General features: G+C 45.1%; 1 protein-coding gene across 1 annotated transcript; it reads right to left on the bottom strand.

Moving 5' to 3' along the window:
• Window positions 1-1300: 1300 nt before the first annotated feature.
• On the bottom strand, window positions 1301-21881 carry LOC306935050 (NACHT, LRR and PYD domains-containing protein 12-like; the record flags this gene model as incomplete). The annotated part of the gene is made up of 14 exons (XM_079517873.1): window positions 1301-2074; window positions 3474-3523; window positions 4804-4959; window positions 5039-5212; window positions 5669-5842; window positions 6107-7946; window positions 9486-9592; window positions 10117-10230; window positions 10859-10972; window positions 11891-12004; window positions 12627-12740; window positions 19804-19917; window positions 20435-20548; window positions 21682-21881. The coding sequence occupies 14 exons, from the start codon at window positions 21879-21881 to the stop codon at window positions 1491-1493; spliced, it is 3969 nt and encodes a 1322-aa protein (XP_079373999.1). The 3' UTR covers window positions 1301-1490.
• Window positions 21882-22226: the final 345 nt, after the last annotated feature.

Here is a 22226-nt window from a genome sequence, read left to right as displayed (position 1 = left end):
TAATGTTGTTAACCATTATAACAGGCTAATGTTGTTAATCAACTTGAGAAATAAAAACATGTGGAAAACAAATGAATCCAAAAGTAATCTAGGCCTATATGAATAATAAACTTTATTTGTCTTTAGAAAGCCATGGATAGTTGCAGCTCTGCTTCCATCAGTACACATTGATGCTTATACGTCTTATAGAAATACAGTGTGTCCTTAATTGGCTGGGACCAAGGCTACCGTCCATGTGACAGGATGATGCAACATATTGTTCAAACTGTAATATAGCAATGTCTTTGATTAATAAATTCAGACTGTATGGTATATTCAGATACAGGAAGATTATTATTGTATGTTCCAAATATATGAGGTTGGTTATTATCAGAATGTTCTGGGAAATAGACACTGCTGTACCTCCAACTGTAAATACTTTGTTTACACAATGCTGTACCTCCAACTGTATATACTTTGTTTACACAATGCTGTACCTCCAACTGTAATCTTTCCCCATTTTCATTTCAGTTTTTATTATATTTTGACACTTGCTTTGGCATTATGTAAGCGTATGTTTTTTGAGAAAACTCAAAGCAGCCGTTGTCACCACAAGGTGTGTGTGCGAGCGTGCGTGCGTGCGTGCGTGCGTGCGTGCGTGCGTGCAGGCGTGCGTGCGTGCGTGCGTGCACTCACAGAAAGGTCAATGACCCTCACTGCAAAAAAGTAGATCCAAAATGTTTTCTTTCTCTTCATTTTTTTATTACCAGTATTGTATTAATTATTGTAACTTTAGCACAATGTAAACACAACAGCATTGTTTACATAGATAAAATACAATGATTTCCAAAACGCTTAAAAGTAAATGAATGTTTGTTTTTCTTTCTTTTTGTATCAAACTGTATACAATATTCATGTTTAAATGTTCTAGAGCAGATCTAGATGTTCTAGGACCCCTGGGGGTCCCCGGACCCCCTGGAACCACCTCAAGGACCCCTGGGGGTCCCCGGACCACACTGAGGACCCCCTGGAACCCCCTCAAGGACCCCTGGGGGTCCCCGGAACAGACTGAGGACCCCCTGGAACCCCCTCAAGGAACCCTGGGGGTCCCCGGACCACACTGTGGACCCCCTGGAACCACCTCAAGGACCCCTGGGGGTCCCCGGACCCCCTGAAACCCCCTCAAGGACCCCTGGGGGTCCCCGGACCACACTGTGGACCCCCTGGAACCCCCTCAAGGACCCCTGGGGGTCCCCAGACCACACTGAGGACCCCCTGGAACCACCTCAAGGACCCCTGGGGGTCCTAGAACACACTGTCTGTCTGTCCTCACAGCCTGTCTGTCCTCACAGCATGTCTGTCTGTCTGTCTGTCTGTCCTCACAGCCAGCCTGTCTGTCTGTCCTCACAGCCTGTCTGTCCTCACAGCCTGTCTGTCTGTCCTCACAGCCTGTCTGTCTGTCCTCACAGTCACAGCCTGTCTGTCTGTCCTCACAGCCTGTCTGTCTGTCCTCACAGCCTGTCTGTCCTCACAGCCTGTCTGTCTGTCCTCACAGCCTGTCTGTCCTCACACAGAGACACAGAGGAGTCAGTGGTAAACCCAAACCCAGCGTAGAGACGTTGAGTGACTGTGTCCTGGAAGGTATACAGGTGTGTCAGAGTGTCCTCTAACACTCTGTAGAAGGACAGAGTCCCAGCGGGACGGTCCAGATACAATGCTACTCTGTTGGAGCCAGAGGGATGGATAGGAAGGACAGTGATCTTACTATTGTGTATGACATCGTAACTGTGACCATCTCTACAGTGCAGACTCCAGGACTGTTTATTGAATCCAAGCAGACAGTCCCGACCCATTCCTTTCCTACTGATGTCTCTGTCAGTCACTCCTATCTGAACCTCTCCACTGAACTGTATCTCACTGTAGCAGCGTTCATCTAGACTCTGTGAACTCAGAACCTGAGCCTTTCCTTCAAACCTGTCCGGATGATCAGGATATAAATTAACCTGACCCTCCTGACGCGTCACCTTCCTGTTGTTCTCAGACAGAGAGACGTCATGGTGTGCTGTGTTTGTGTCCAGAGTGAGACGCTGGAAATCTGATGAGAAAACAACACAGTACACATTAAATACATCATTCACTGAGCACTGCACGCACGCACGCACGCACGCACGCACGCACACAGCCACACGCACACAGGCACACAGCCACACACACACACACACACACACACACACACACACACACACACACACACACACACACACACACACACACACACACACACACACACACACACACACACACACACACACACACACACACACACACACACACACACACACACACACACACACACACACACACACACACACACACACACACACACACACACACACACGTCTCCCAGGGCTCTGTACTTGGTCTGCTCAGTTTTTCCTCCACACTCCAAATCGAAAGCTTGTAGATCTGCAAGCTCACAACGTATCTTAGCGATGTGTTGAGCTTGTAGATCTGATATTTTGGATGAATGTTCACAGGCTTTAAGAGGTTAATGGTTCAAACAAGGTTCTTTGAGGAACCATTTGTGGTTGTGAGCTTGTAGATCTGATAGAAACAGAGCCCTGAGGAACTCCAGTCCAGGGCGACTGTAGCTCAGGAGGTAGAGCAGGTCGTCCAATGATCCATGGGTCGGCGGTTCGAATCCCGGCTCCTCCTGTCTACATGTCGAAGTGTCCTTGGGCAAGACACTGAACCCCAAATTGCTTCCGATGTGCTGGTTGGTACCTTGCATGGCTTCTGCCGCCATCGGTGTATGAATGTGTGTGAGATGAATGTAATGCACAATCTATGTAAAGCGCCTTGGATAAAGGCGCTATATAAATGCACCATTTACCATTTACCATTTAGTGTTTAAATTACAAAATTAAATCATTAAAATAATGTTTTATTAAATAAAATCATTAAAATAATGTTTTATTAAATAAAATCATTAAAATAATGTTTTATTAAATACAATCATTAAAATAATGTTGTATGGCCTGGGCCATGGCTCAGTGGTCCAGGCACCTTGGCTGGTAACCCAGTCTGGCAGTGTGCCGTGGGTTCGACTCCCGATCCCGACCGCTCTTACTGCATGTCTTCCCCCCATTTCCTGTCAGCCTACTGTCTGTCCCTCCATAAAATATATAAAATAAAGGCGAAAGCCACAAAAAATACATTTTAAAATGTAATGTAATATAATCATAATGTTTTATTAAATATAATCAATTCCAGATTGCAGCTTTAATTAACCACTTGAACTCAACACATTGTGAACTTGTAGATCGGATATTTTCTGCAGATTTGGTGTAGAGGGAAAAGGAGGGGGCCGAGGATAGAGCCCAGTGAGACAGACAGACAGACAGACAGACAGACAGACAGACAGGCAGGCAGGCAGGCAGGCAGGCAGGCAGACAGACAGACAGACAGACAGACAGACAGACAGACAGACTCACGTGTTGTAAGGAGTTGAGGTTTAGTCCAGTGTTCTCCTCCATGATTCACACTATAGGAAGTAGAACAACAATGAGTAGAACAACAATAAGTCAAAACCTATGCTGCTTAATGTCTCACATCGGCCTGTTTTAGTCCCACCAAATATTTACTAAACACATTTTGTCATCATTCTCCCACAGACTCTGTCCAAACATCACACACATTGCTACACCATATCTCTATATGTAATTAAGACGTATCTCTCAGATTTGGATAAGATTGCCTTCCATAGTTTTCATAGTTTGAACAAAATGCTTCAGATCCGATTGGCTGTGAAACATTGCTGGCCCACAATAAGCTACCCGTCCTGGCGGAGACCTGTGTTCTGAGGAGCACATGTTTCTAGTTTAAACAGTCTTTCTCTGTGTGTTAAATTATAGATTATGATGTCATTTAGTGTTCATGTCATTATGATGAACACTGATACTTCTATCTGGACTCTATGGGTCCGCCTGGCCAGTTAAACATTCTACACTGCACTGACCAACATGGACACAGTCCTATAGTCTACTGACCAACATGGACACAGTCCTATAGTCTACTGACCAACATGGACACAGTCCTATAGTCTACTGACCAACATGGACACAGTCCTATAGTCTACTGACCAACTTGGACACAGTCCTATAGTCTACTGACCAACTTGGACACAGTCCTATAGTCTACTGACCAACTTGGACACAGTCCTATAGTCTACTGACCAACATGGACACAGTCCTATAGTCTACTGACCAACATGGACACAGTCCTATAGTCTACTGACCAACTTGGACACAGTCCTATAGTCTACTGACCAACTTGGACACAGTCCTATAGTCTACTGACCAACATGGACACAGTCCTATAGTCTACTGACCAACATGGACACAGTTCTATAGTCTACTGACCAACATGGACACAGTCCTATAGTCTACTGACCAACATGGACACAGTTCTATAGTCTACTGTCCAACATGGACACAGTCCTATAGTCTACTGACCAACATGGACACAGTCCTATAGTCTACTGACCAACATGGACACAGTCCTATAGTCTACTGACCAACTTGGACACAGTCCTATAGTCTACTGACCAACATGGACACAGTCCTATAGTCTACTGACCAACTTGGACACAGTCCTATAGTCTACTGACCAACTTGGACACAGTCCTATAGTCTACTGACCAACATGGACACAGTCCTATAGTCTACTGACCAACATGGACACAGTCCTATAGTCTACTGACCAACATGGACACAGTTCTATAGTCTACTGACCAACATGGACACAGTCCTATAGTCGACTCACTTGACAGTCTCCAGAGCAGTAGACAGCTTCTTCAGACCAGAGTGTCCTAAGTGGCTGAAGTTCAAGTCCAGCTGTTTCAGCTGGGAGGAGGGGTTGGAGGTCACAGCTGAAGCCAAAGAAGAACAGCCTTCCTCTGTGACACCACAGCCTGACAACCTGCAGAGAAATACACATTTAACAAAGTGCTGTTGATGTTCAAGTAGAGATCCACACAGAGAGAACACACATTATTTACCCCAGGATCTGCAGTCTACACTGTGGACTCTTCAGTACAGCAGAGAGCTGGAGCAGTTGTGATTCCTGCAGGCAGATGAAACTGAGGTCCAATTCTCTCAGATGGAGAAGATTAGAGCTGAGAGCTGAGAGCAGAACTTCAAATCCTGTCTGTGTGATGGTACAGCCAGCAAGTCTGTAATTGCACATGAAATATCTGGACTGAATATCACAGTTTTGAAGTAAAGACCTCAAGAAACAGACAGACAGACAGACAGACAGACAGACAGACAGACAGACAGACAGACAGATGTGCGTGCGTGCGTGCGTGTGTGCGTGCGTGCATCAACATGGCTCTACATACTGTAATCCCTGTACATTTAGTCAGTGTGAATTACTTTGATATCAACCTTATTGACTAAATAAAACGGACAGAAGAGAATGATTGTATAACGGGACATGATAATTCCCTAGCAGCCATGATGGATCACATTAGATGGATCAATGTTACTGTACCGTAGCATTGATGCGAGATGCGAGAGTGCAAACTAAACACAAACTCTGACCATACTATTAGTCTAATCAGTGTCAACTTTATTCACACTCTTCTGATTATCAAACAATACATAATAAAACAGAATAATAATGTGACCTCAGTATCTCCAGTTGACAGTTTGGACTCTTCAATCCAGCAGAGAGCAGGTCCATGGATGGATCCGTTATGTCATTATAACTGATGTCCAATTCTCTCAGATGTGAAGGATTAGAGCTGAGAGCTGAACACACAATCTCATATTCTGGCTCTGTGAGTTGACAGCCAACAAGTCTGTAAATGTAGATCATATAAAAGCAGTGATTACAACACAGATTAGATCAGGTTCATGTTCAAGGAAATTAATCTAGTTGGTCAGATATTGGTCATATAAGAACAAAGAACCAGAAAACATAAAAGTGAAAGACATAAACTACATTCATATACTACAGTGAGTAACTTGCATGTATCTATGAATTCTATCTTATTTGTACTGATAGTGTTAGGTATGATGGTAGATTCTATTCTAATAGGTTTTCTATTCACATGACTACTAACCGAGCCTTTCTGCAGTTCCTCACGGCTGGGATCAGACAGTTTTTCCCCCATATAGTTGGTATGTTGTATTGGTGCAGGTCCAACTCCTCCAGAACCTCCTCCGACGTCAGCAGCATGAAGGCCAGAGCTGAACACTGGGATGGAGACAGTTCTGTCTTTGATCTGTCCGCTGACTTCAGGTACTGTTGGATCTCCTGATGTACTGAGTGGTCGTTCATCTCCATCAGACAGTGGAAGATGTTGATGAATCTGTCAGGAGAGAGACTCAAATCCGTATTTTTCATCTCCTTCAGGTTGTTGATGGCTCTCTGGATGCTCTCTGGACTGTTCTCTGTGTGACCCAGCAGGCCTCCTAACAGACTCTGGTTGGACTCCAGTGAGAGGCCATGAAGGAAGCGGACAAAGAGGTCCAGGTGGCCGTTCTTACTCTTCAGGGCTTTTTGCACGGCTCTCTGCAGGAAGCCATGCAAGGAACTGACATCAACTCCCAGGAATGTCTTCAGTACCTTCATGTTCTTCTGTGTGAAACAGTGGAACAGGTAGACTGCAGCCAGGAACTCCTGGATGCTCAGATGAACAAAGCTGTAGATCTTTCTCTGAGATTGAACGGTCTCTTCTTTGAAGATCTCTGTGCACACTCCAGAGTACAGCGCGGCGTCGTTCACATCAAGACCACACTCTTCCAGGTCTTCTTGGTAGAACATGACGCTGCCTTTCTCCAGATGTTCAAACGCCAGCATGCCCAGCTGCAGAAGAACATCCCTGTCAGACTTGTCAGTCTCCCTTTTTCTTTTTTCTCTGATTCTCTCTTTTTTGCTTTTTTTCCTTTTCTTTTCTTTTCTTTTCACCACATGAGTCTCGTCATACTTCATCTTCTTCCTTCTTAACTGGACCAATATGAAGTGGCTGATCATCCCAGTCAGGTTCTTGGGCAGCTGTCCTGTCTCGTCTGTCTTCACCAGGTCCTCCACAACGGTAGCGGTCATCCAACAGAAGACTGGGATGTGACACATGATGTGGATGCTCTTTGATGTCTTCACGTGTGAGATGATGGTGCTGGCCAGCTCCTCGTCATCACTGAACATCTTCCTGAAGAATTCCTCCTTCTGGGGGTCTGTGAACCCTCGTATTTCTGTCACCATGTCAACGCATGCAGGAGGGATCTGATTGGCTGCTGCAGGTCTGGTGGTTATCCAGAGGAGAGCCGAGGGGAGCAGATTCCCCTTGATGAGGTTCGTCAGCAGCACGCCCACCGATGATGTCACCGTGACATCAGAGATGACGTCATTGTTCTGGAATTTCAGCGGAAACCTGCTTTCATCGAGACCATCGAAGATGAAGCCAACTTTCCAGGCAGCGAGCTGCTCTGCTGTGACCTTCTTTAATGTTGGATGGAAAACATGGATCAGTGAGAGAAGACTGTGCTGCTCATCTCTGACCAAGTTCAGCTCCCGGAATGAGAAGGGAACCAGGAGAATGATGTCTTGGTTCTCCAAACCTCTTGCCCAGTCCAGAGCGAACTTACGCACAGAGAATGTCTTTCCGATGCCAGCGATGCCATTGGTCAGAACTCTGCTGCTGGGTTTGTCTCTGCCAGGGAGGAGGGTCTTAAAGACGGCACGGCACTTGATTAGGACGTCATGGCGGGTCTTCATGTTGGAGGCGGTCTCAAGCTGCCACACCTCATGTTGCTGATTAACCCCTTCACTCCCTCCCGCTGATAGGTGGAGGTCTGTGTAGATGTTGGAGAGGGAGGGCACTTCAGTGACGTATGTCACACCATCAAGACTGTCCAAAGTGACCTTATAAACCTTTAAATCCTCCTGCAGACTGATCTGATCTGATATGAGAAGACAATTAATACATGTTAAACATTCTGCCTCATTTACAACTTTACATTGAACATAAAATATCATTAAAACTATGTATTAAATATCCTCCAGAAAATCTACAATTTGTAAAAGAAAACAAAAGAAGAAAATTGGCTAAAATAATAATTGGATAATTTGTTTTAGTCTAAATGTCTATGTTTATCGTCAGTATTTGGACATTGATACAGGAAAACAACATTGATATTTAATCTGATGATGTCTGCTGCTATTTAAACATTTCATTAATTGATATAAGATGTTAATGAGTGTAAAATGTGTCCAGTCTTACTGTATCCAGGTGTGGTTTGACTGAATGTCTTCTGTCCAGGTGTGTTTCTGAATGGCTCTCTGTGGAGATGAAGACAATACAATATAGATAATAGTTTCATATATAAACGATACCACTTTTATTAAACATTATGTCTCATTATGTCTCATTATGTCTCATTATACAAGTAGAAGACAATTTTTGTTTTGTTTTTCAACCAAAGTTCATGTTTTAGGTTATTATTAATATTTTCACAATGTTTTGACAAGGAGAGATTTCATTATTATAATTTACTATAGTCCTATTAGACCCAGAAATGGGTGAATGTAATGCACAATCTATGTAAAGGTGGGTGTGTGTGTGTGTGTGTGTGTGTGTGTGTGTGTGTGTGTGTGTGTGTGTGTGTGTGTGTGTGTGTGTGTGCGTGTGTGTGCGTGTGTGCTTGAATGGGTGTGTGAATGGGTGTGTGAATGGGTGTGTGAATGGGTGAATGAATATGTGAAGCGCTTTCAATAAAAGTGCTATGAAAAATGCCCCCTTTGCCATTTATTGTCACTTAGATGCAGAGTTTAGGTACTATACCTATATATATATATATATATATATATATATATATATATATATATATATATATATATATATACTATACAAATAGATACATGTGAAGAATGTATGGTTGGAAGCTTCAATATAACAAAACAATCATAAATACATGATAAAAGACCTAAAAAAAAAACCCTCCATAGACAATAAACATGGGCCAGAATATCAGTGTATATATTTATAGAAGGATTGACATACTGTGTATCACAAGGTCCAGTTAACTTATATTGTATAGTGTTATAGTGTATATTGTATAGTGTTAGTGTATATTGTATAGTGTTATAGTGTATATTTATAGTGTTATAGTGTATATTATATAGTGTTATAGTGTATATATTTATAGGAGGATTGACATACTGTGTATCAGGAGGTCCAGGTTCATTACTGAAGTTAACTTATGTTGTATGGAGTGTTATAGTGTTGTATATATTTATTGGAGGATTGACATACTGTGTATCAGGAGGTCCAGGTTCATTAGTGAAGTTAACTTGTGTTGTATAGAGTGTTATAGTGTATATATTTATAGAAGGATTGACATACTGTGTATCAGGAGGTCCAGGTTCATTAGTGAAGTTAACTTGTGTTGTATAGAGTGTTATAGTGTATATATTTATAGAAGGATTGACATACTGTGTATCAGGAGGTCCAGGTTCATTAGTGAAGTTAGGAGGATGTTGTAAAGACCAGTCACTCTTCACAGACAGAAGGCTGGGAGTTGGAGACTCTGCTCTGTGGTGGACACTTCTGGAAATATAAAACATATTCATACAATTATCATATCAATGAAAAAGTCACTTTGTTAAACTTTCTTAATCATTATGTCTCGTTCTGCAAGTAGAGAGAACACAACATCTTGGGTTTCAGCTACTGAACACTGCAGGAACAAGACAAACAGCAACATAGAGTACGTATGTAGGTACCCTCACATGTTCTCGCCGTGTCCCCTAGGGTAGGTACCCTCACATGTTCTCCCCGTGTCCCCTAGGGTAGGTACCCTCACATGTTCTCCCTGTGTCCCCTAGGGTAGGTACCCTCACATGTTCTCCCCGTGTCCCCTAGGGTAGGGTATAACTGAAATGATACATATCCTAATGATACGTATTTCTGATACGTATAATACAGGACCCCAGGCTCATTGCAAGTTGCTGTACTCTGTTGTCAACCCTAAGCCATTCCAGCCTATCAAAGTGAGCAGGGGTGAGGTGGGTTCTGGGAGTAAGGCCAAGTAGTAGCCTGACCAGTTTGTTATTATAGAAGGATTGACATACTGTGTATCAGGAGGTCCATGTTCATTACTGAAGTCAGGAGGATTTTCTCTAGACCGGTCACTCTTCACAGACAGAAGGCTGGGAGTTGGAGACTCTGCTCTGTGGTGGAGACTCCTGGAATCACACAGACAGAAATAACAATACATAAACAACACACAGTAAAGAATAGTGCTAACAGTTGCTTGTATTCCATATACATAGTATTCCAACAACAAGTGTTGTTGGAATACAATTTCTATTGGAATACTATAGCTAATTGTAATGCTATTTCAATACATTTGATGTATTACCATGTGTTGTTCTAGCTTAATGTAAATCACTCTGGATTAAGAGCGTCTGATAAATGAAAACATTGTAAATTGTAAATATTCTTCAACGATGCAATGGAATGATTTACCCAAGGAGATAAAGATCTCTAAGCACCTTTACAACACCTCCAAAAGGAGATAAAGATCTCTAAGCACCTCTAAAACACCTCCATAAGGAGATAAAGATATCTGAGCACCTTTAAAACACCTCCATAAGGAGATAAAGATAAAGATCTCTAAGCACCTTTAAAACACCTCCAAAAGGTGGCTGTTGAATTGCCAAGTTGTTCACCCACCTCACTTGAAATGTGACGATAAAGATTGATTCTGATTCTACAGTTATCTTTAATCTTTGTCCTTCCCTTGGCCAAGTTATATTTATATACCGGTATGTACATTATTGTTGTGTGTATTGTACAGAAGGATTGACATACTGTGTATCAGGAGGTCCAGGTTCATTAGTGAAGTTAGGAGGATGTTGTAAAGACCAGTCACTCTTCACAGACAGAAGGCTGGGAGTTGGAGACTCTGCTCTGTGGTGGACACTTCTGGAAATATAAAACATATTCATACAATTATCATATCAATGAAAAAGTCACTTTGTTAAACTTTCTTAATCATTATGTCTCGTTCTGCAAGTAGAGAGAACAAAACATCTTGGGTTTCAGCTACTGAACACTGCAGGAACAAGACAAACAGCAACATAGAGTACGTATGTAGGTACCCTCGCATGTTCTCGCCGTGTCCCCTAGGGTAGGTACCCTCACATGTTCTCCCCGTGTCCCCTAGGGTAGGTACCCTCACATGTTCTCCCCGTGTCCCCTAGGGTAGTTACCCTCACATGTTCTCCCTGTGTCCCCTAGGGTAAGTAGCCTCACATGTTCTCCCCGTGTCCCCTAGGGTAGGTACCCTCACATGTTATCCCCGTGTCTCCTAGGGTAGTTACCCTCACATGTTCTCCCCGTGTCCCCTAGGGTAGGTACCCTCAAATGTTCTCCCTGTGTCCCCTAGGGTAGGTACCCTCACATGTTCTCCCCGTGTCCCCTAGGGTAGGTACCCTCAAATGTTCTCCCTGTGTCCCCTAGGGTAGGTACCCTCACATGTTCTCCCTGTGTCCCCTAGGGTAGGTAGCCTCACATGTTCTCCCTGTGTCCCCTAGGGTAGGTAGCCTCACATGTTCTCCCCGTGTCCCCTAGGGTAGGTACCCTCACATGTTATCCCTGTGTCCCCTAGGGTAGGTACCCTCACATGTTCTCCCCGTGTCCCCGGGGAGAACACTGTACTTTAAAACACCTCCAAAAGGTGGCTGTTGAATTGCCAAGTTGTTCACCCACCTCACTTGAAATGTGACGATATAGATTGATTCTGATTCTACAGTTATCTTTAATCTTTGTCCTTCCCTTGGCCAAGTTACATTTATATATGTACATTATTGTTGTGTGTATTGTACAGAAGGATTGACATACTGTGTATCAGGAGGTCCAGGTTCATTAGTGAAGTTAGGAGGATGTTGTAAAGACCAGTCACTCTTCACAGACAGAAGGCTGGGAGTTGGAGACTCTGCTCTGTGGTGGAGACTCCTGGAATCACACAGACAGAAATAACAATACATAAACAACACACAGTAAAGAATAGTGCTAACAGTTGCTTGTATTCCATATACATAGTATTCCAACAACAAGTGTTGTTGGAATACAATTTCTATTGGAATACTATAGCTAATTGTAATGCTATTTCAATACATTTGATGTATTACCATGTGTTGTTCTAGCTTAATGTAAATCACTCTGGATTAAGAGCGTCTGATAAATGAAAACATTGTAAATTGTAAATATTCTTCAACGATGCAATGGAATGATTAACCTAAGGAGATAAAGATCTCTAAGCACCTTTACAACACCTCCAAAAGGAGATAAAGATCTCTAAGCACCTTTAAAACACCTCCATAAGGAGATAAAGATATCTAAGCACCTTTAAAACACCTCCATAAGGAGATAAAGATCTCTAAGCACCTTTAAAACACCTCCAAAAGGTGGCTGTTGAATTGCCAAGTTGTTCACCCACCTCACTTGAAATGTGACGATAAAGATTGATTCTGATTCTACAGTTATCTTTAATCTTTGTCCTTCCCTTGGCCAAGTTATATTTATATACCGGTATGTACATTATTGTTGTGTGTATTGTACAGAAGGATTGACATACTGTGTATCAGGAGGTCCAGGTTCATTAGTGAAGTTAGGAGGATGTTGTAAAGACCAGTCACTCTTCACAGACAGAAGGCTGGGAGTTGGAGACTCTGCTCTGTGGTGGACACTTCTGGAAATATAAAACATATTCATACAATTATCATATTAATGAAAAAGTCACTTTGTTAAACTTTCTTAATCATTATGTCTCGTTCTGCAAGTAGAGAGAACAAAACATCTTGGGTTTCAGCTACTGAACACTGCAGGAACAAGACAAACAGCAACATAGAGTACGTATGTAGGTACCCTCGCATGTTCTCGCCGTGTCCCCTAGGGTAGGTACCCTCACATGTTCTCCCCGTGTCCCCTAGGGTAGGTACCCTCACATGTTCTCCCCGTGTCCCCTAGGGTAGTTACCCTCACATGTTCTCCCTGTGTCCCCTAGGGTAGGTAGCCTCACATGCTCTCCCCGTGTCCCCTAGGGTAGGTACCCTCACATGTTATCCCCGTGTCTCCTAGGGTAGTTCTATTTCATACCTACTGACCGCCAGAGGGCGGTGATTTCATCACCTGGATATACATCGCGCGCACGCGCAGAGGTCGAATATTAATACCAACACTGTCACTCGTGACCCCCTGTGGGCGTGAGCCACCGATATAGGTGCCCAGTTCACAGGGTTCATCCTCTTTCATCTTTTCGCCTTTGAGCGCAGGTCGATTTATTTTATTGAGCTCCTGCTACAAGCCCATCGAGGCTGTATGGGGGGGCTCTCGACGCCAGTCATGCCTATAAGCCTCGTAACCGTTCGGTTGGGGCTACCTTGCGTCCTCCAGAGGCTGCATGGTTGGCGGCGATAATTTTCCGCCGGGCTCCCTGGTCCAACTATTATGTTGGACTTTATTTTCTACAGGTAAGTTGCGTGTTACTTTACTTGCCCGGCGGGCGTGCCTGCTACAGCCTTGCGTTATCTTCGCTTTGCTGTGTGGCGTTACATTGGGTTGGTGACAGTGTTTGCTCGCTGGAATCCAACTTGTATGATTTGTGGGATTGTCGGCAGTATCCGTCCATCCTCCCGACTAATGCATTAAGGGTTAGCGGTTGTGTGTTCACTAACTAAGAGCTAACTTTGTATTTAATGTCGGTGTGCTGTTTGTGTGGCTCGCAGAGGTGTGCTTCGCCTCGAAAGCGACCGCGGCGGCGCTTATTTGACTATTAATCAATACTCATGTTGAATGGCCGCACGATGCTAAATAAGCAACAGCAATGTTTTATGGCGTCAGTAACTGGGCAGTCGCCGTACTGCAGCGACGCTTATTCTGACTGATTTATAGGATTAGTCATGTTGAACGACCACTCCTCTCCACGTGTTTCTGCAAGAAGTGTTTTTCGCTCTGTCGCAGACGTGCAATCTACCACATAGGTGGCGCTTGGTTGCAACGATGTCTACCAAGAGGAGGTTTGTGTGGTCGTGACGTTAATGAGCGCTTTCCCCAGATGATTTCTGGTTAAGGAACAAACTTTTTCAAAATGCATGTCAAGTTGTAAACGCAGCTTAGTGCTGACTTGCTAGTTTGTTTTGCTCGTTATATCAAGCTGGAATATGACAATGTTGTCACTGCAGCGTGCTTAACGTCACAGCTTAACTTAAGTGTACACTGCTATCTGAGATACGCATAGTGTTTGTATCTCATAGCTTGAGTGTGATCCGCTCAGCTGCTGTTCGGGTAATACTTGTTTGTGCTTGGCAGTATAATTACTAATATAATGTTTCAAGCGTCTATCGCTTAACCATTGCGTGGTTATCTCTACTAGGCACGGGATCGAGGGCTCTTCCCCTAGGCCTGTAGATGGCCTTCCTCAGTACATAACATGTACTGAGAATCAATATCAATAGGCATATAATGCTGTGCCTATGCCTATTTGGACTAGTCCTCATTAGCTGCCTTTGCAGCAACTGCCCTGATCCGTCTTGGGGGCAAGACAACAGGATACATTGGCGGGTACATATGTAGTGTACTTGATACTGTAGCTTGAGTGATCATGCTCTTTTGCGGCATTATCACTGACACTGGGGGTGTGTTTCGCTCCATTGCTGTCATACTGTGTGCTTGAGTGGTCTTCGCTCTTCGCCATGTCTACATAGTATTGTTTACATACTGTGTGTACTGATGGTCATTTTCACCAGCACCGAGGGCATGTTCCGCCCCGCCACTATCATATTGTGTACTTGACATAGGCATGAGTGGTCTCCGCTCTTCGCCATGTCTGCATTGTATTAATGACATACTGTGCGTACAGATGATCAATAAGCGTAACGCTGTGGCTGACTGGTTCACTGGCATTGAGAGTGTGTTTCGCTCTGCTGCCATTCTCTGAAGGTTACGCAGTAACCATGGTTATAAGAGATATAAGTGAGGCATGCGCGAGTACGTGCTTTTATGCCCTCGTCGAGAGGGCACGTGCTACGTCATGATGCAAAAGAGGCCCATTCTCTTATATACTTAATAGAATGTGAGTGTACTATAAGTACTTCTGTTGTCCGCGCCCAAGTTGGGACGCGTCCCATAGCGAACTGCTGAGGGTTAGATCTTCGTATAACCACGACATTGTGTACCTGGTACTCACTACTGCTTTGACATGTGCAGTATACTGTGATTACTTGCTATCATAGCTTGAGTGTACGTCGCTCTGCTGCTGCCAGATATTACCAATATGCTTGGTACTAAAATGGTTGTATATGACAGTCCAAGTGTTTGGCCTTGCCACTATACTATGGCACTACTTGACACTGTAGCTTGAGTGATTCTCGCTCTTTTGCTGCATTATCACTGATCACTCTTTCGCTACAACTACATAACCAGTAGTATTTAGAGTGTCTCGCTCTGCTGCCGTTCATGGATTAGTGCAACATGCTGGTCCTCTCTGGTCCCACAGAGGAGGTCCATTACTTGCGCCTGTAGTCGGGTTTTGACTTGGGCGCCGGACACAGGCTATGGCTGTGGTTCATTCTTCCATCCATCTCCAACCGCTTATCCGTAGTCTGGTAGCGAGGGAAACAGCTCCATACCGAGAGCTGCAGACTTCCTCTCCAGAGCAGCATTAGTAACTTCATTCTGGGGGATCCCGAGACGATCCAAGGCCATTTTGAAGATATTGCTGTTATTGTGGCTGCATACTGCTGGCACGTATGCCAACTGTGTTGGCCGTGGTTGTGGCTGATTTGCCTCCCACAAGGATGCTAGCGTTGTGAGATGATGCTCTCTCAACTAGGGGAAATTTCAAGGTGGTACTCTTGGCCACCAAGTTGCTCAGGTTAAGAACGTCTTATCCCATTTAGGGCCGATGCTGTAAACACCTTCTGAATCCGGACCTAGGTCTCGGAATGATTTCAAATGTCGATTTGATGAATTGAGAAGAGTATACATATGGCTATATACTTTACATAGCAGCGGCAACCCAGACTTGTTCCTGTCTTAATGGGTTGATACATGGGTGCTGCTCTTTTCCTGCTGTTTCCAGAGCCGCTACTCGTGGTCTGTGATGAGTAGCACTGACCTTTAGATTGCCTTCTGGGGGTGACCAACGAGACAGGGTCCCTAACCCTGGACTTAATGCCAGCATTGCTTCTCTGGTGGTGTCACTAGATGAAGCCTTCGAGCTAGTATCGCTATTGCCCATGGCCGCACGCAGTGTAGAGTCACTGGTCTGCCAACTAGATCCATGCCACGGCAGCTGGACTGGGACGTGTTGGACGGTCCCTTAATGGTCACCTCATCCTGGCCCTCTGGCCTGCGCGCATTGATGCGCAGGCACGCCACCTATGGGTGATGCTTGTTCTAGGCGTTAGCTTACGTGGTAACTAACTACCCTGATGATGTTGGGGCCTAGTGTGGCCCAGAGGGGCGGCCACGGCGGGTTAGTGAGCCCGCCTGGCGACCCAGAGCCCCTGGATGTCCCGGGTTCAATGCCAGATCCGGCCAGCAATGTGTCCATGTGTGTCCCGGTCTGAGCCCCTAATTGCTCCCCGAGCGCTGTAGAATGGCTGCTCATTGATCCTAGTAGCAATAAGATGGGTAAATGCAGGGGACACATGTTGCGTATGTGCAACCGTACAGCTGAACTAGCTTGCACATCAATTATAGACTCGGCATTCTAACAGGCCCCACTTTCAGGGAAGTACAGTGGGACACTTAACACTCTGCCTGTCGTTCCAGGCCGGATGTTTGGGCCTGCCACCCAACAGACCTTGCAGCATAGTGCACGGTGAACAAGCAGTTTGGTTCAACTGAAGGTTTCTCCTTGATTCATGATGTGACTGATGACGGTGGTGGTTTTCGCCTGATCCTCGATCTCAGACCTACCAGCTGCCTCTGGTCATGTATGCTGGGCACAGTGGATGTGCTCCAGGCGGTGCCAGATTGAGAATGGTCTGCAAGCATGGCCTTGCTTAAACTCTTGGAGTTAATGGGGGGCTGACGGACAGCTTCCACTGACCTGTCTCGTCTTGGACGAGTACAGTGCTGCCAGCCAGTTCCTCTGGTTGTTGGGCACACCGAAGCGACGTAGACAGTTGCTTCTCTAGGGCTGCTTTCATTGCACCCTTTTACATGTTCTGTCTATAATTTCTGGGCCTCGAACCCCAGAATTCTGCCTACCACCGTGGATACGGTTGGGTTACTGTTTCAGTTATGTACAGGCATTTAAGCGTGCTTCGCTCTACTGCCTACCATCTCCAGCCAGTGTCTGTGATGTACTGGGCCAGTGTGCAGTGGACTTGGCCCTTGGGATGTTTAGACTTTGTTCGTAACATGATATGTCAACAGTCTATCTTCCGACCCACTAAGGGGTCGCTCGATCCAGTCAGTCTCTGCAGGAGGTCTTGCCTCATCTTGCTGGTTTCATAGCAATGCTCTTGTTGGGTATACAGTCCAGGCGGCGGACATGCTTCCCATTTAAGCCTCTTGGATCCGATGATGTTTCGTATCACTGGGCATATGTACGGCAGAGCAGGATCTTTGGCCTTGAGCGCTTGGCGCGTGGCCAACTGTAGTTCTCCCTTCCGGCGCTGACCGTTAGGGCAGGACACTCTGGCCCACCCCTGGCCAGGCGACTTCTTGTAAGTCTTCTCTACACTGCCACTTTTGGTGTCGTGTATCCTTCACAGGATAGGCAGAGGCAGTCGCACAGTAGTATGGTGCCACCATACCGGTCAGGAAATATGAGTTTCCATGTTTCTGCCTCAATTTGTTTTTCATATTGGGCGGGCTATACGCGACTTGAGGTTCGTTTTTGGTTACCACTGCAGCCGAATCATCTACTGCAGCTTCTCGATGAAGTGCTTTGGCCTCCCCACAGACAGAATCCCCTGTCACAGTTTAGGGAGAGGGTGCATTCTCACCCGGGTCACCTTCGGCTGCGTAAACTGACCACTGACAATCATGCCTATTGTCCGAACCCTACTTGATTCTTGCGCATCCTGCACCAGGGCGTTGCACGCCAACACAAGTAAACTGTGGTTTAGTTGAGACAAAGCACCACCATGTTGCTCTTTGTTTTCAATACCTGCCTGTGATATTGGCAGCCTTAACCTCTCCACCAGGAGAGTAATTGTGATTGAGAACTGTTGTGCCCAGTACAGGCCCTGAGAGCCTATTATGTTAGACCTACCACATGCACTTGGTGGTCAGAACGGCTCTTCATTGGCTATGATGGCTCTAATAAAGGTTGCGCTCTCTCTGGACAGCGCCTGTCACACTTTATTGTGGGTATGCCATCAGCCACGCTGACGGGGCGAGCAATCGCCCCCTACCATCTGGTACGAGGTACCACTCTACCAGGTTTCGATGGACTTTGTCCCCAGCCCTTGGATCGGGCCGTTCTCAAATGGCTATCTACTAGTACCATTTGCCCTCACTGCGACCCTACGGAAGTGAGTAGGTTGTCTTCAGGCCCTGCCCGGTGCCTGAGACTGGGATGCCGATGGGTCTGGGTTTACCATTCGCCAATCCCTCTTATGTCTTCAAGGACTTTCTGCCTTTCACGTTGGCTAGCCTATCATTTTTAGTTTGCTCCACAGCCAGGCATGGAGCATTCTAGTACCTGCCTATTGTGCCCTGTCCGGGCTCTGTGGCACGGCATAGCTGTGATGGCTGTTTGGTTGTTTTTGTCTGTGATAAAGGGCACAGGAAAGGCTGTGCCTTGATTCAACAGAGACTAACGCAACACTTAGAGGTACTTTGATTGTTGCGTTGAGGTAGATTTCTTCAGTAGGCCTCAAGGCCTCCCCAGAGGCATTTTGACATGCCAGACCAGGGGGTGGACATCTGTGCTGCAGTGCAGCCAAATGGGCTCCATCTGTTTTGGGCTTTTGCCAAGAGTCAGCCAACCTGACATTCCCTCACCCTGTGGTGACGGCTGTTTGGCTGTCCATTAGATCTGCAAACCGACCTCGGTAAGCGCAGATTCCTCGTGACCATGTTGGTATGAGTCATCCAGGTGATGAAATCACCGCCCTCTGGCGGTCAGTAGGTATGAAATAGAACGCAAGTTATGTATATAACTATGGTTCTATGAATACCGGATGACCGCCAGAGTTCATTGTCACTCGGAATCCCGACGAAAAGATTTCAGGAGGATGAACCCTGTGAACTGGGCAACTATATCGGTGGCTCACGCCCACAGGGGGTCACGAGTGACAGTGTTGGTATTAATATTCGACCTCTGCGCGTGCGCGCGATGTATATCCAGGTGATGAAATCACCGCCCTCTGGCGGTCATCCGGTATTCATAGAACCATAGTTATATACATAACTTGCGTTACCCTCACATGTTCTCCCCGTGTCCCCTAGGGTAGGTACCCTCAAATGTTCTCCCTGTGTCCCCTAGGGTAGGTACCCTCACATGTTCTCCCCGTGTCCCCTAGGGTAGGTACCCTCAAATGTTCTCCCTGTGTCCCCTAGGGTAGGTACCCTCACATGTTCTCCCCGTGTCCCCGGGGAGAACACTGTACTTTAAAACACCTCCAAAAGGTGGCTGTTGAATTGCCAAGTTGTTCACCCACCTCACTTGAAATGTGACGATATAGATTGATTCTGATTCTACAGTTATCTTTAATCTTTGTCCTTCCCTTGGCCAAGTTACATTTATATATGTACATTATTGTTGTGTGTATTGTACAGAAGGATTGACATACTGTGTATCAGGAGGTCCAGGTTCATTAGTGAAGTTAGGAGGATGTTGTAAAGACCAGTCACTCTTCACAGACAGAAGGCTGGGAGTTGGAGACTCTGCTCTGTGGTGGACACTTCTGGAAATATAAAACATATTCATACAATTATCATATCAATGAAAAAGTCACTTTGTTAAACTTTCTTAATCATTATGTCTCGTTCTGCAAGTAGAGAGAACACAACATCTTGGGTTTCAGCTACTGAACACTGCAGGAACAAGACAAACAGCAACATAGAGTACGTATGTAGGTACCCTCACATGTTCTCCCCGTGTCCCCTAGGGTAGGTACCCTCACATGTTATCCCCGTGTCCCCTAGGGTAGGTACCCTCACATGTTCTCCCCGTGTCCCCTAGGGTAGGTACCCTCACATGTTCTCCCCGTGTCCCCGGGGAGAACACTGTACTTAAAAACACCTCCAAAAGGTGGCTGTTGAATTGCCAAGTTGTTCACCCACCTCACTTGAAATGTGACGATAAAGATTGATTCTGATTCTACAGTTATCTTTAATCTTTGTCCTTCCCTTGGCCAAGTTACATTTATATACCGGTATGTACATTATTGTTGTGTGTATTGTACAGAAGGATTGACATACTGTGTATCAGGAGGTCCAGGTTCATTAGTGAAGTTAGGAGGATGTTGTAAAGACCAGTCACTCTTCACAGACAGAAGGCTGGGAGTTGGAGACTCTGCTCTGTGGTGGACACTTCTGGAATCATAGCAATTATGTATGTCAAGTATAAGAGAATCTCGCCCAGGAGGCCCAAATCAGCCTCCTGGTGGCGCTATAGCAGCTGCTTCATGTTGTGGTCTATACTATAGAACTCTTTAACCGTATGTTGTGCAACCACATAATTACATTTGTCATGTTAGTGTTGTGTGTATTGTACAGCAGTGTTGTGTGTATTGTACAGCAGTGTTGTGTGTATTGTACAGCAGTGTTGTGTGTATTGTACAGCAGTGTTGTGTGTATTGTACAGCAGTGTTGTGTGTATTGTACAGCAGTGTTGTGTGTATTGTACAGCAGTGTTGTGTGTATTGTACAGCAGTGTTGTGTGTATTGTTGTGTGTATTGTACAGCAGTGTTGTGTGTATTGTACAGCAGTGTTGTGTGTATTGTACAGCAGTGTTGTGTGTATTGTACAGCAGTGTTGTGTGTATTGTTGTGTGTATTGTACAGCAGTGTTGTGTGTATTGTACAGCAGTGTTGTGTGTATTGTACAGCAGTGTTGTGTGTATTGTACAGCAGTGTTGTGTGTATTGTTGTGTGTATTGTACAGCAGTGTTGTGTGTATTGTTGTGTGTATTGTACAGCAGTGTTGTGTGTAGTGTTGTGTGTATTGTACAGCAGGGGTGCCCACACTTTTTTTGAGTGGTGTAAACCACTCCTACAACTGGCTTTGTTAGTCTGTCTGTCTGTCTGTCTGTGCAAAAAAAATTAGCATGGTTGATGCTGATTGGTTGATGCTGATTTCATTACGTCAGACATTACGTCAGAACACAGCTGATCAGGCTATATAATACCTTACACAACTCAGTTCACACAGGTGTGATTTTTTTACTTGGGAGCTACTTTCAAAATGACCAGCGTAACAAGGTCTACCCACCCCAAAAATATTAAATCATTGCTGATGTTACATAAGACAAATGCACTTGGAATGGGAAATAGAAAATGGAAAGCAGAATTGGAATTGGTACTGTTTTGTTTTGTCTAACTTTGTAATGCTGCTGACGTTTGTGCACAGCACTCTTGAAAACAACCCCTGGTGTAGTGTAATAATTGTGTATATTGTACAGTCTAATAGTGTCATAGTGTATTGTATAATAGAAGGATTGACATACTGTGCCTGTGGAGGTCCAGGTTCATTACTGAAGTCAGGAGGAGTTTCTGTAGACCGGTCACTCTTCACAGACAGAATGCTGGGAGTTGGAGACTGTGGTCTGTCAGCTCCATCCTCCTCTCTCTGTGGTCTGTCAGCTCCATCCTCCTCTCTCTGTGGTCTGTCAGCTCCATCCTCCTCTCTCTCCCCAGAATCACTCATCTTTATGTCTCTATGACACCTGCAGGGTTACATGTGACACACACACACACACACACACACACACACACACACACACACACACACACACACACACACACACACACACACACACACACACACACACACACACACACACACACACACACACACACACACACACACACACACACACACACACACACACACACACACACGACTATGAACATGTGATCATTTTAAACCTGATCTGTCAATCATTAACATTTAGTTTCAAAATGGAGTATCTATGAACTTTAACCCCTTACTGACCTCCATCAGCATTTATCTACTGACTACCAGTAAGACGCCTAAGGGCGAGAAGTGACC

This window comes from Electrona antarctica (genome assembly GCF_951216825.1).
Source record: "Electrona antarctica genome assembly, chromosome: 13".
Lineage (NCBI taxonomy): Eukaryota > Metazoa > Chordata > Actinopteri > Myctophiformes > Myctophidae > Electrona > Electrona antarctica.
The sequence above is the reverse complement of the archived record's forward strand: the minus strand, read 5'-3'. Positions and strand labels throughout refer to the sequence as shown.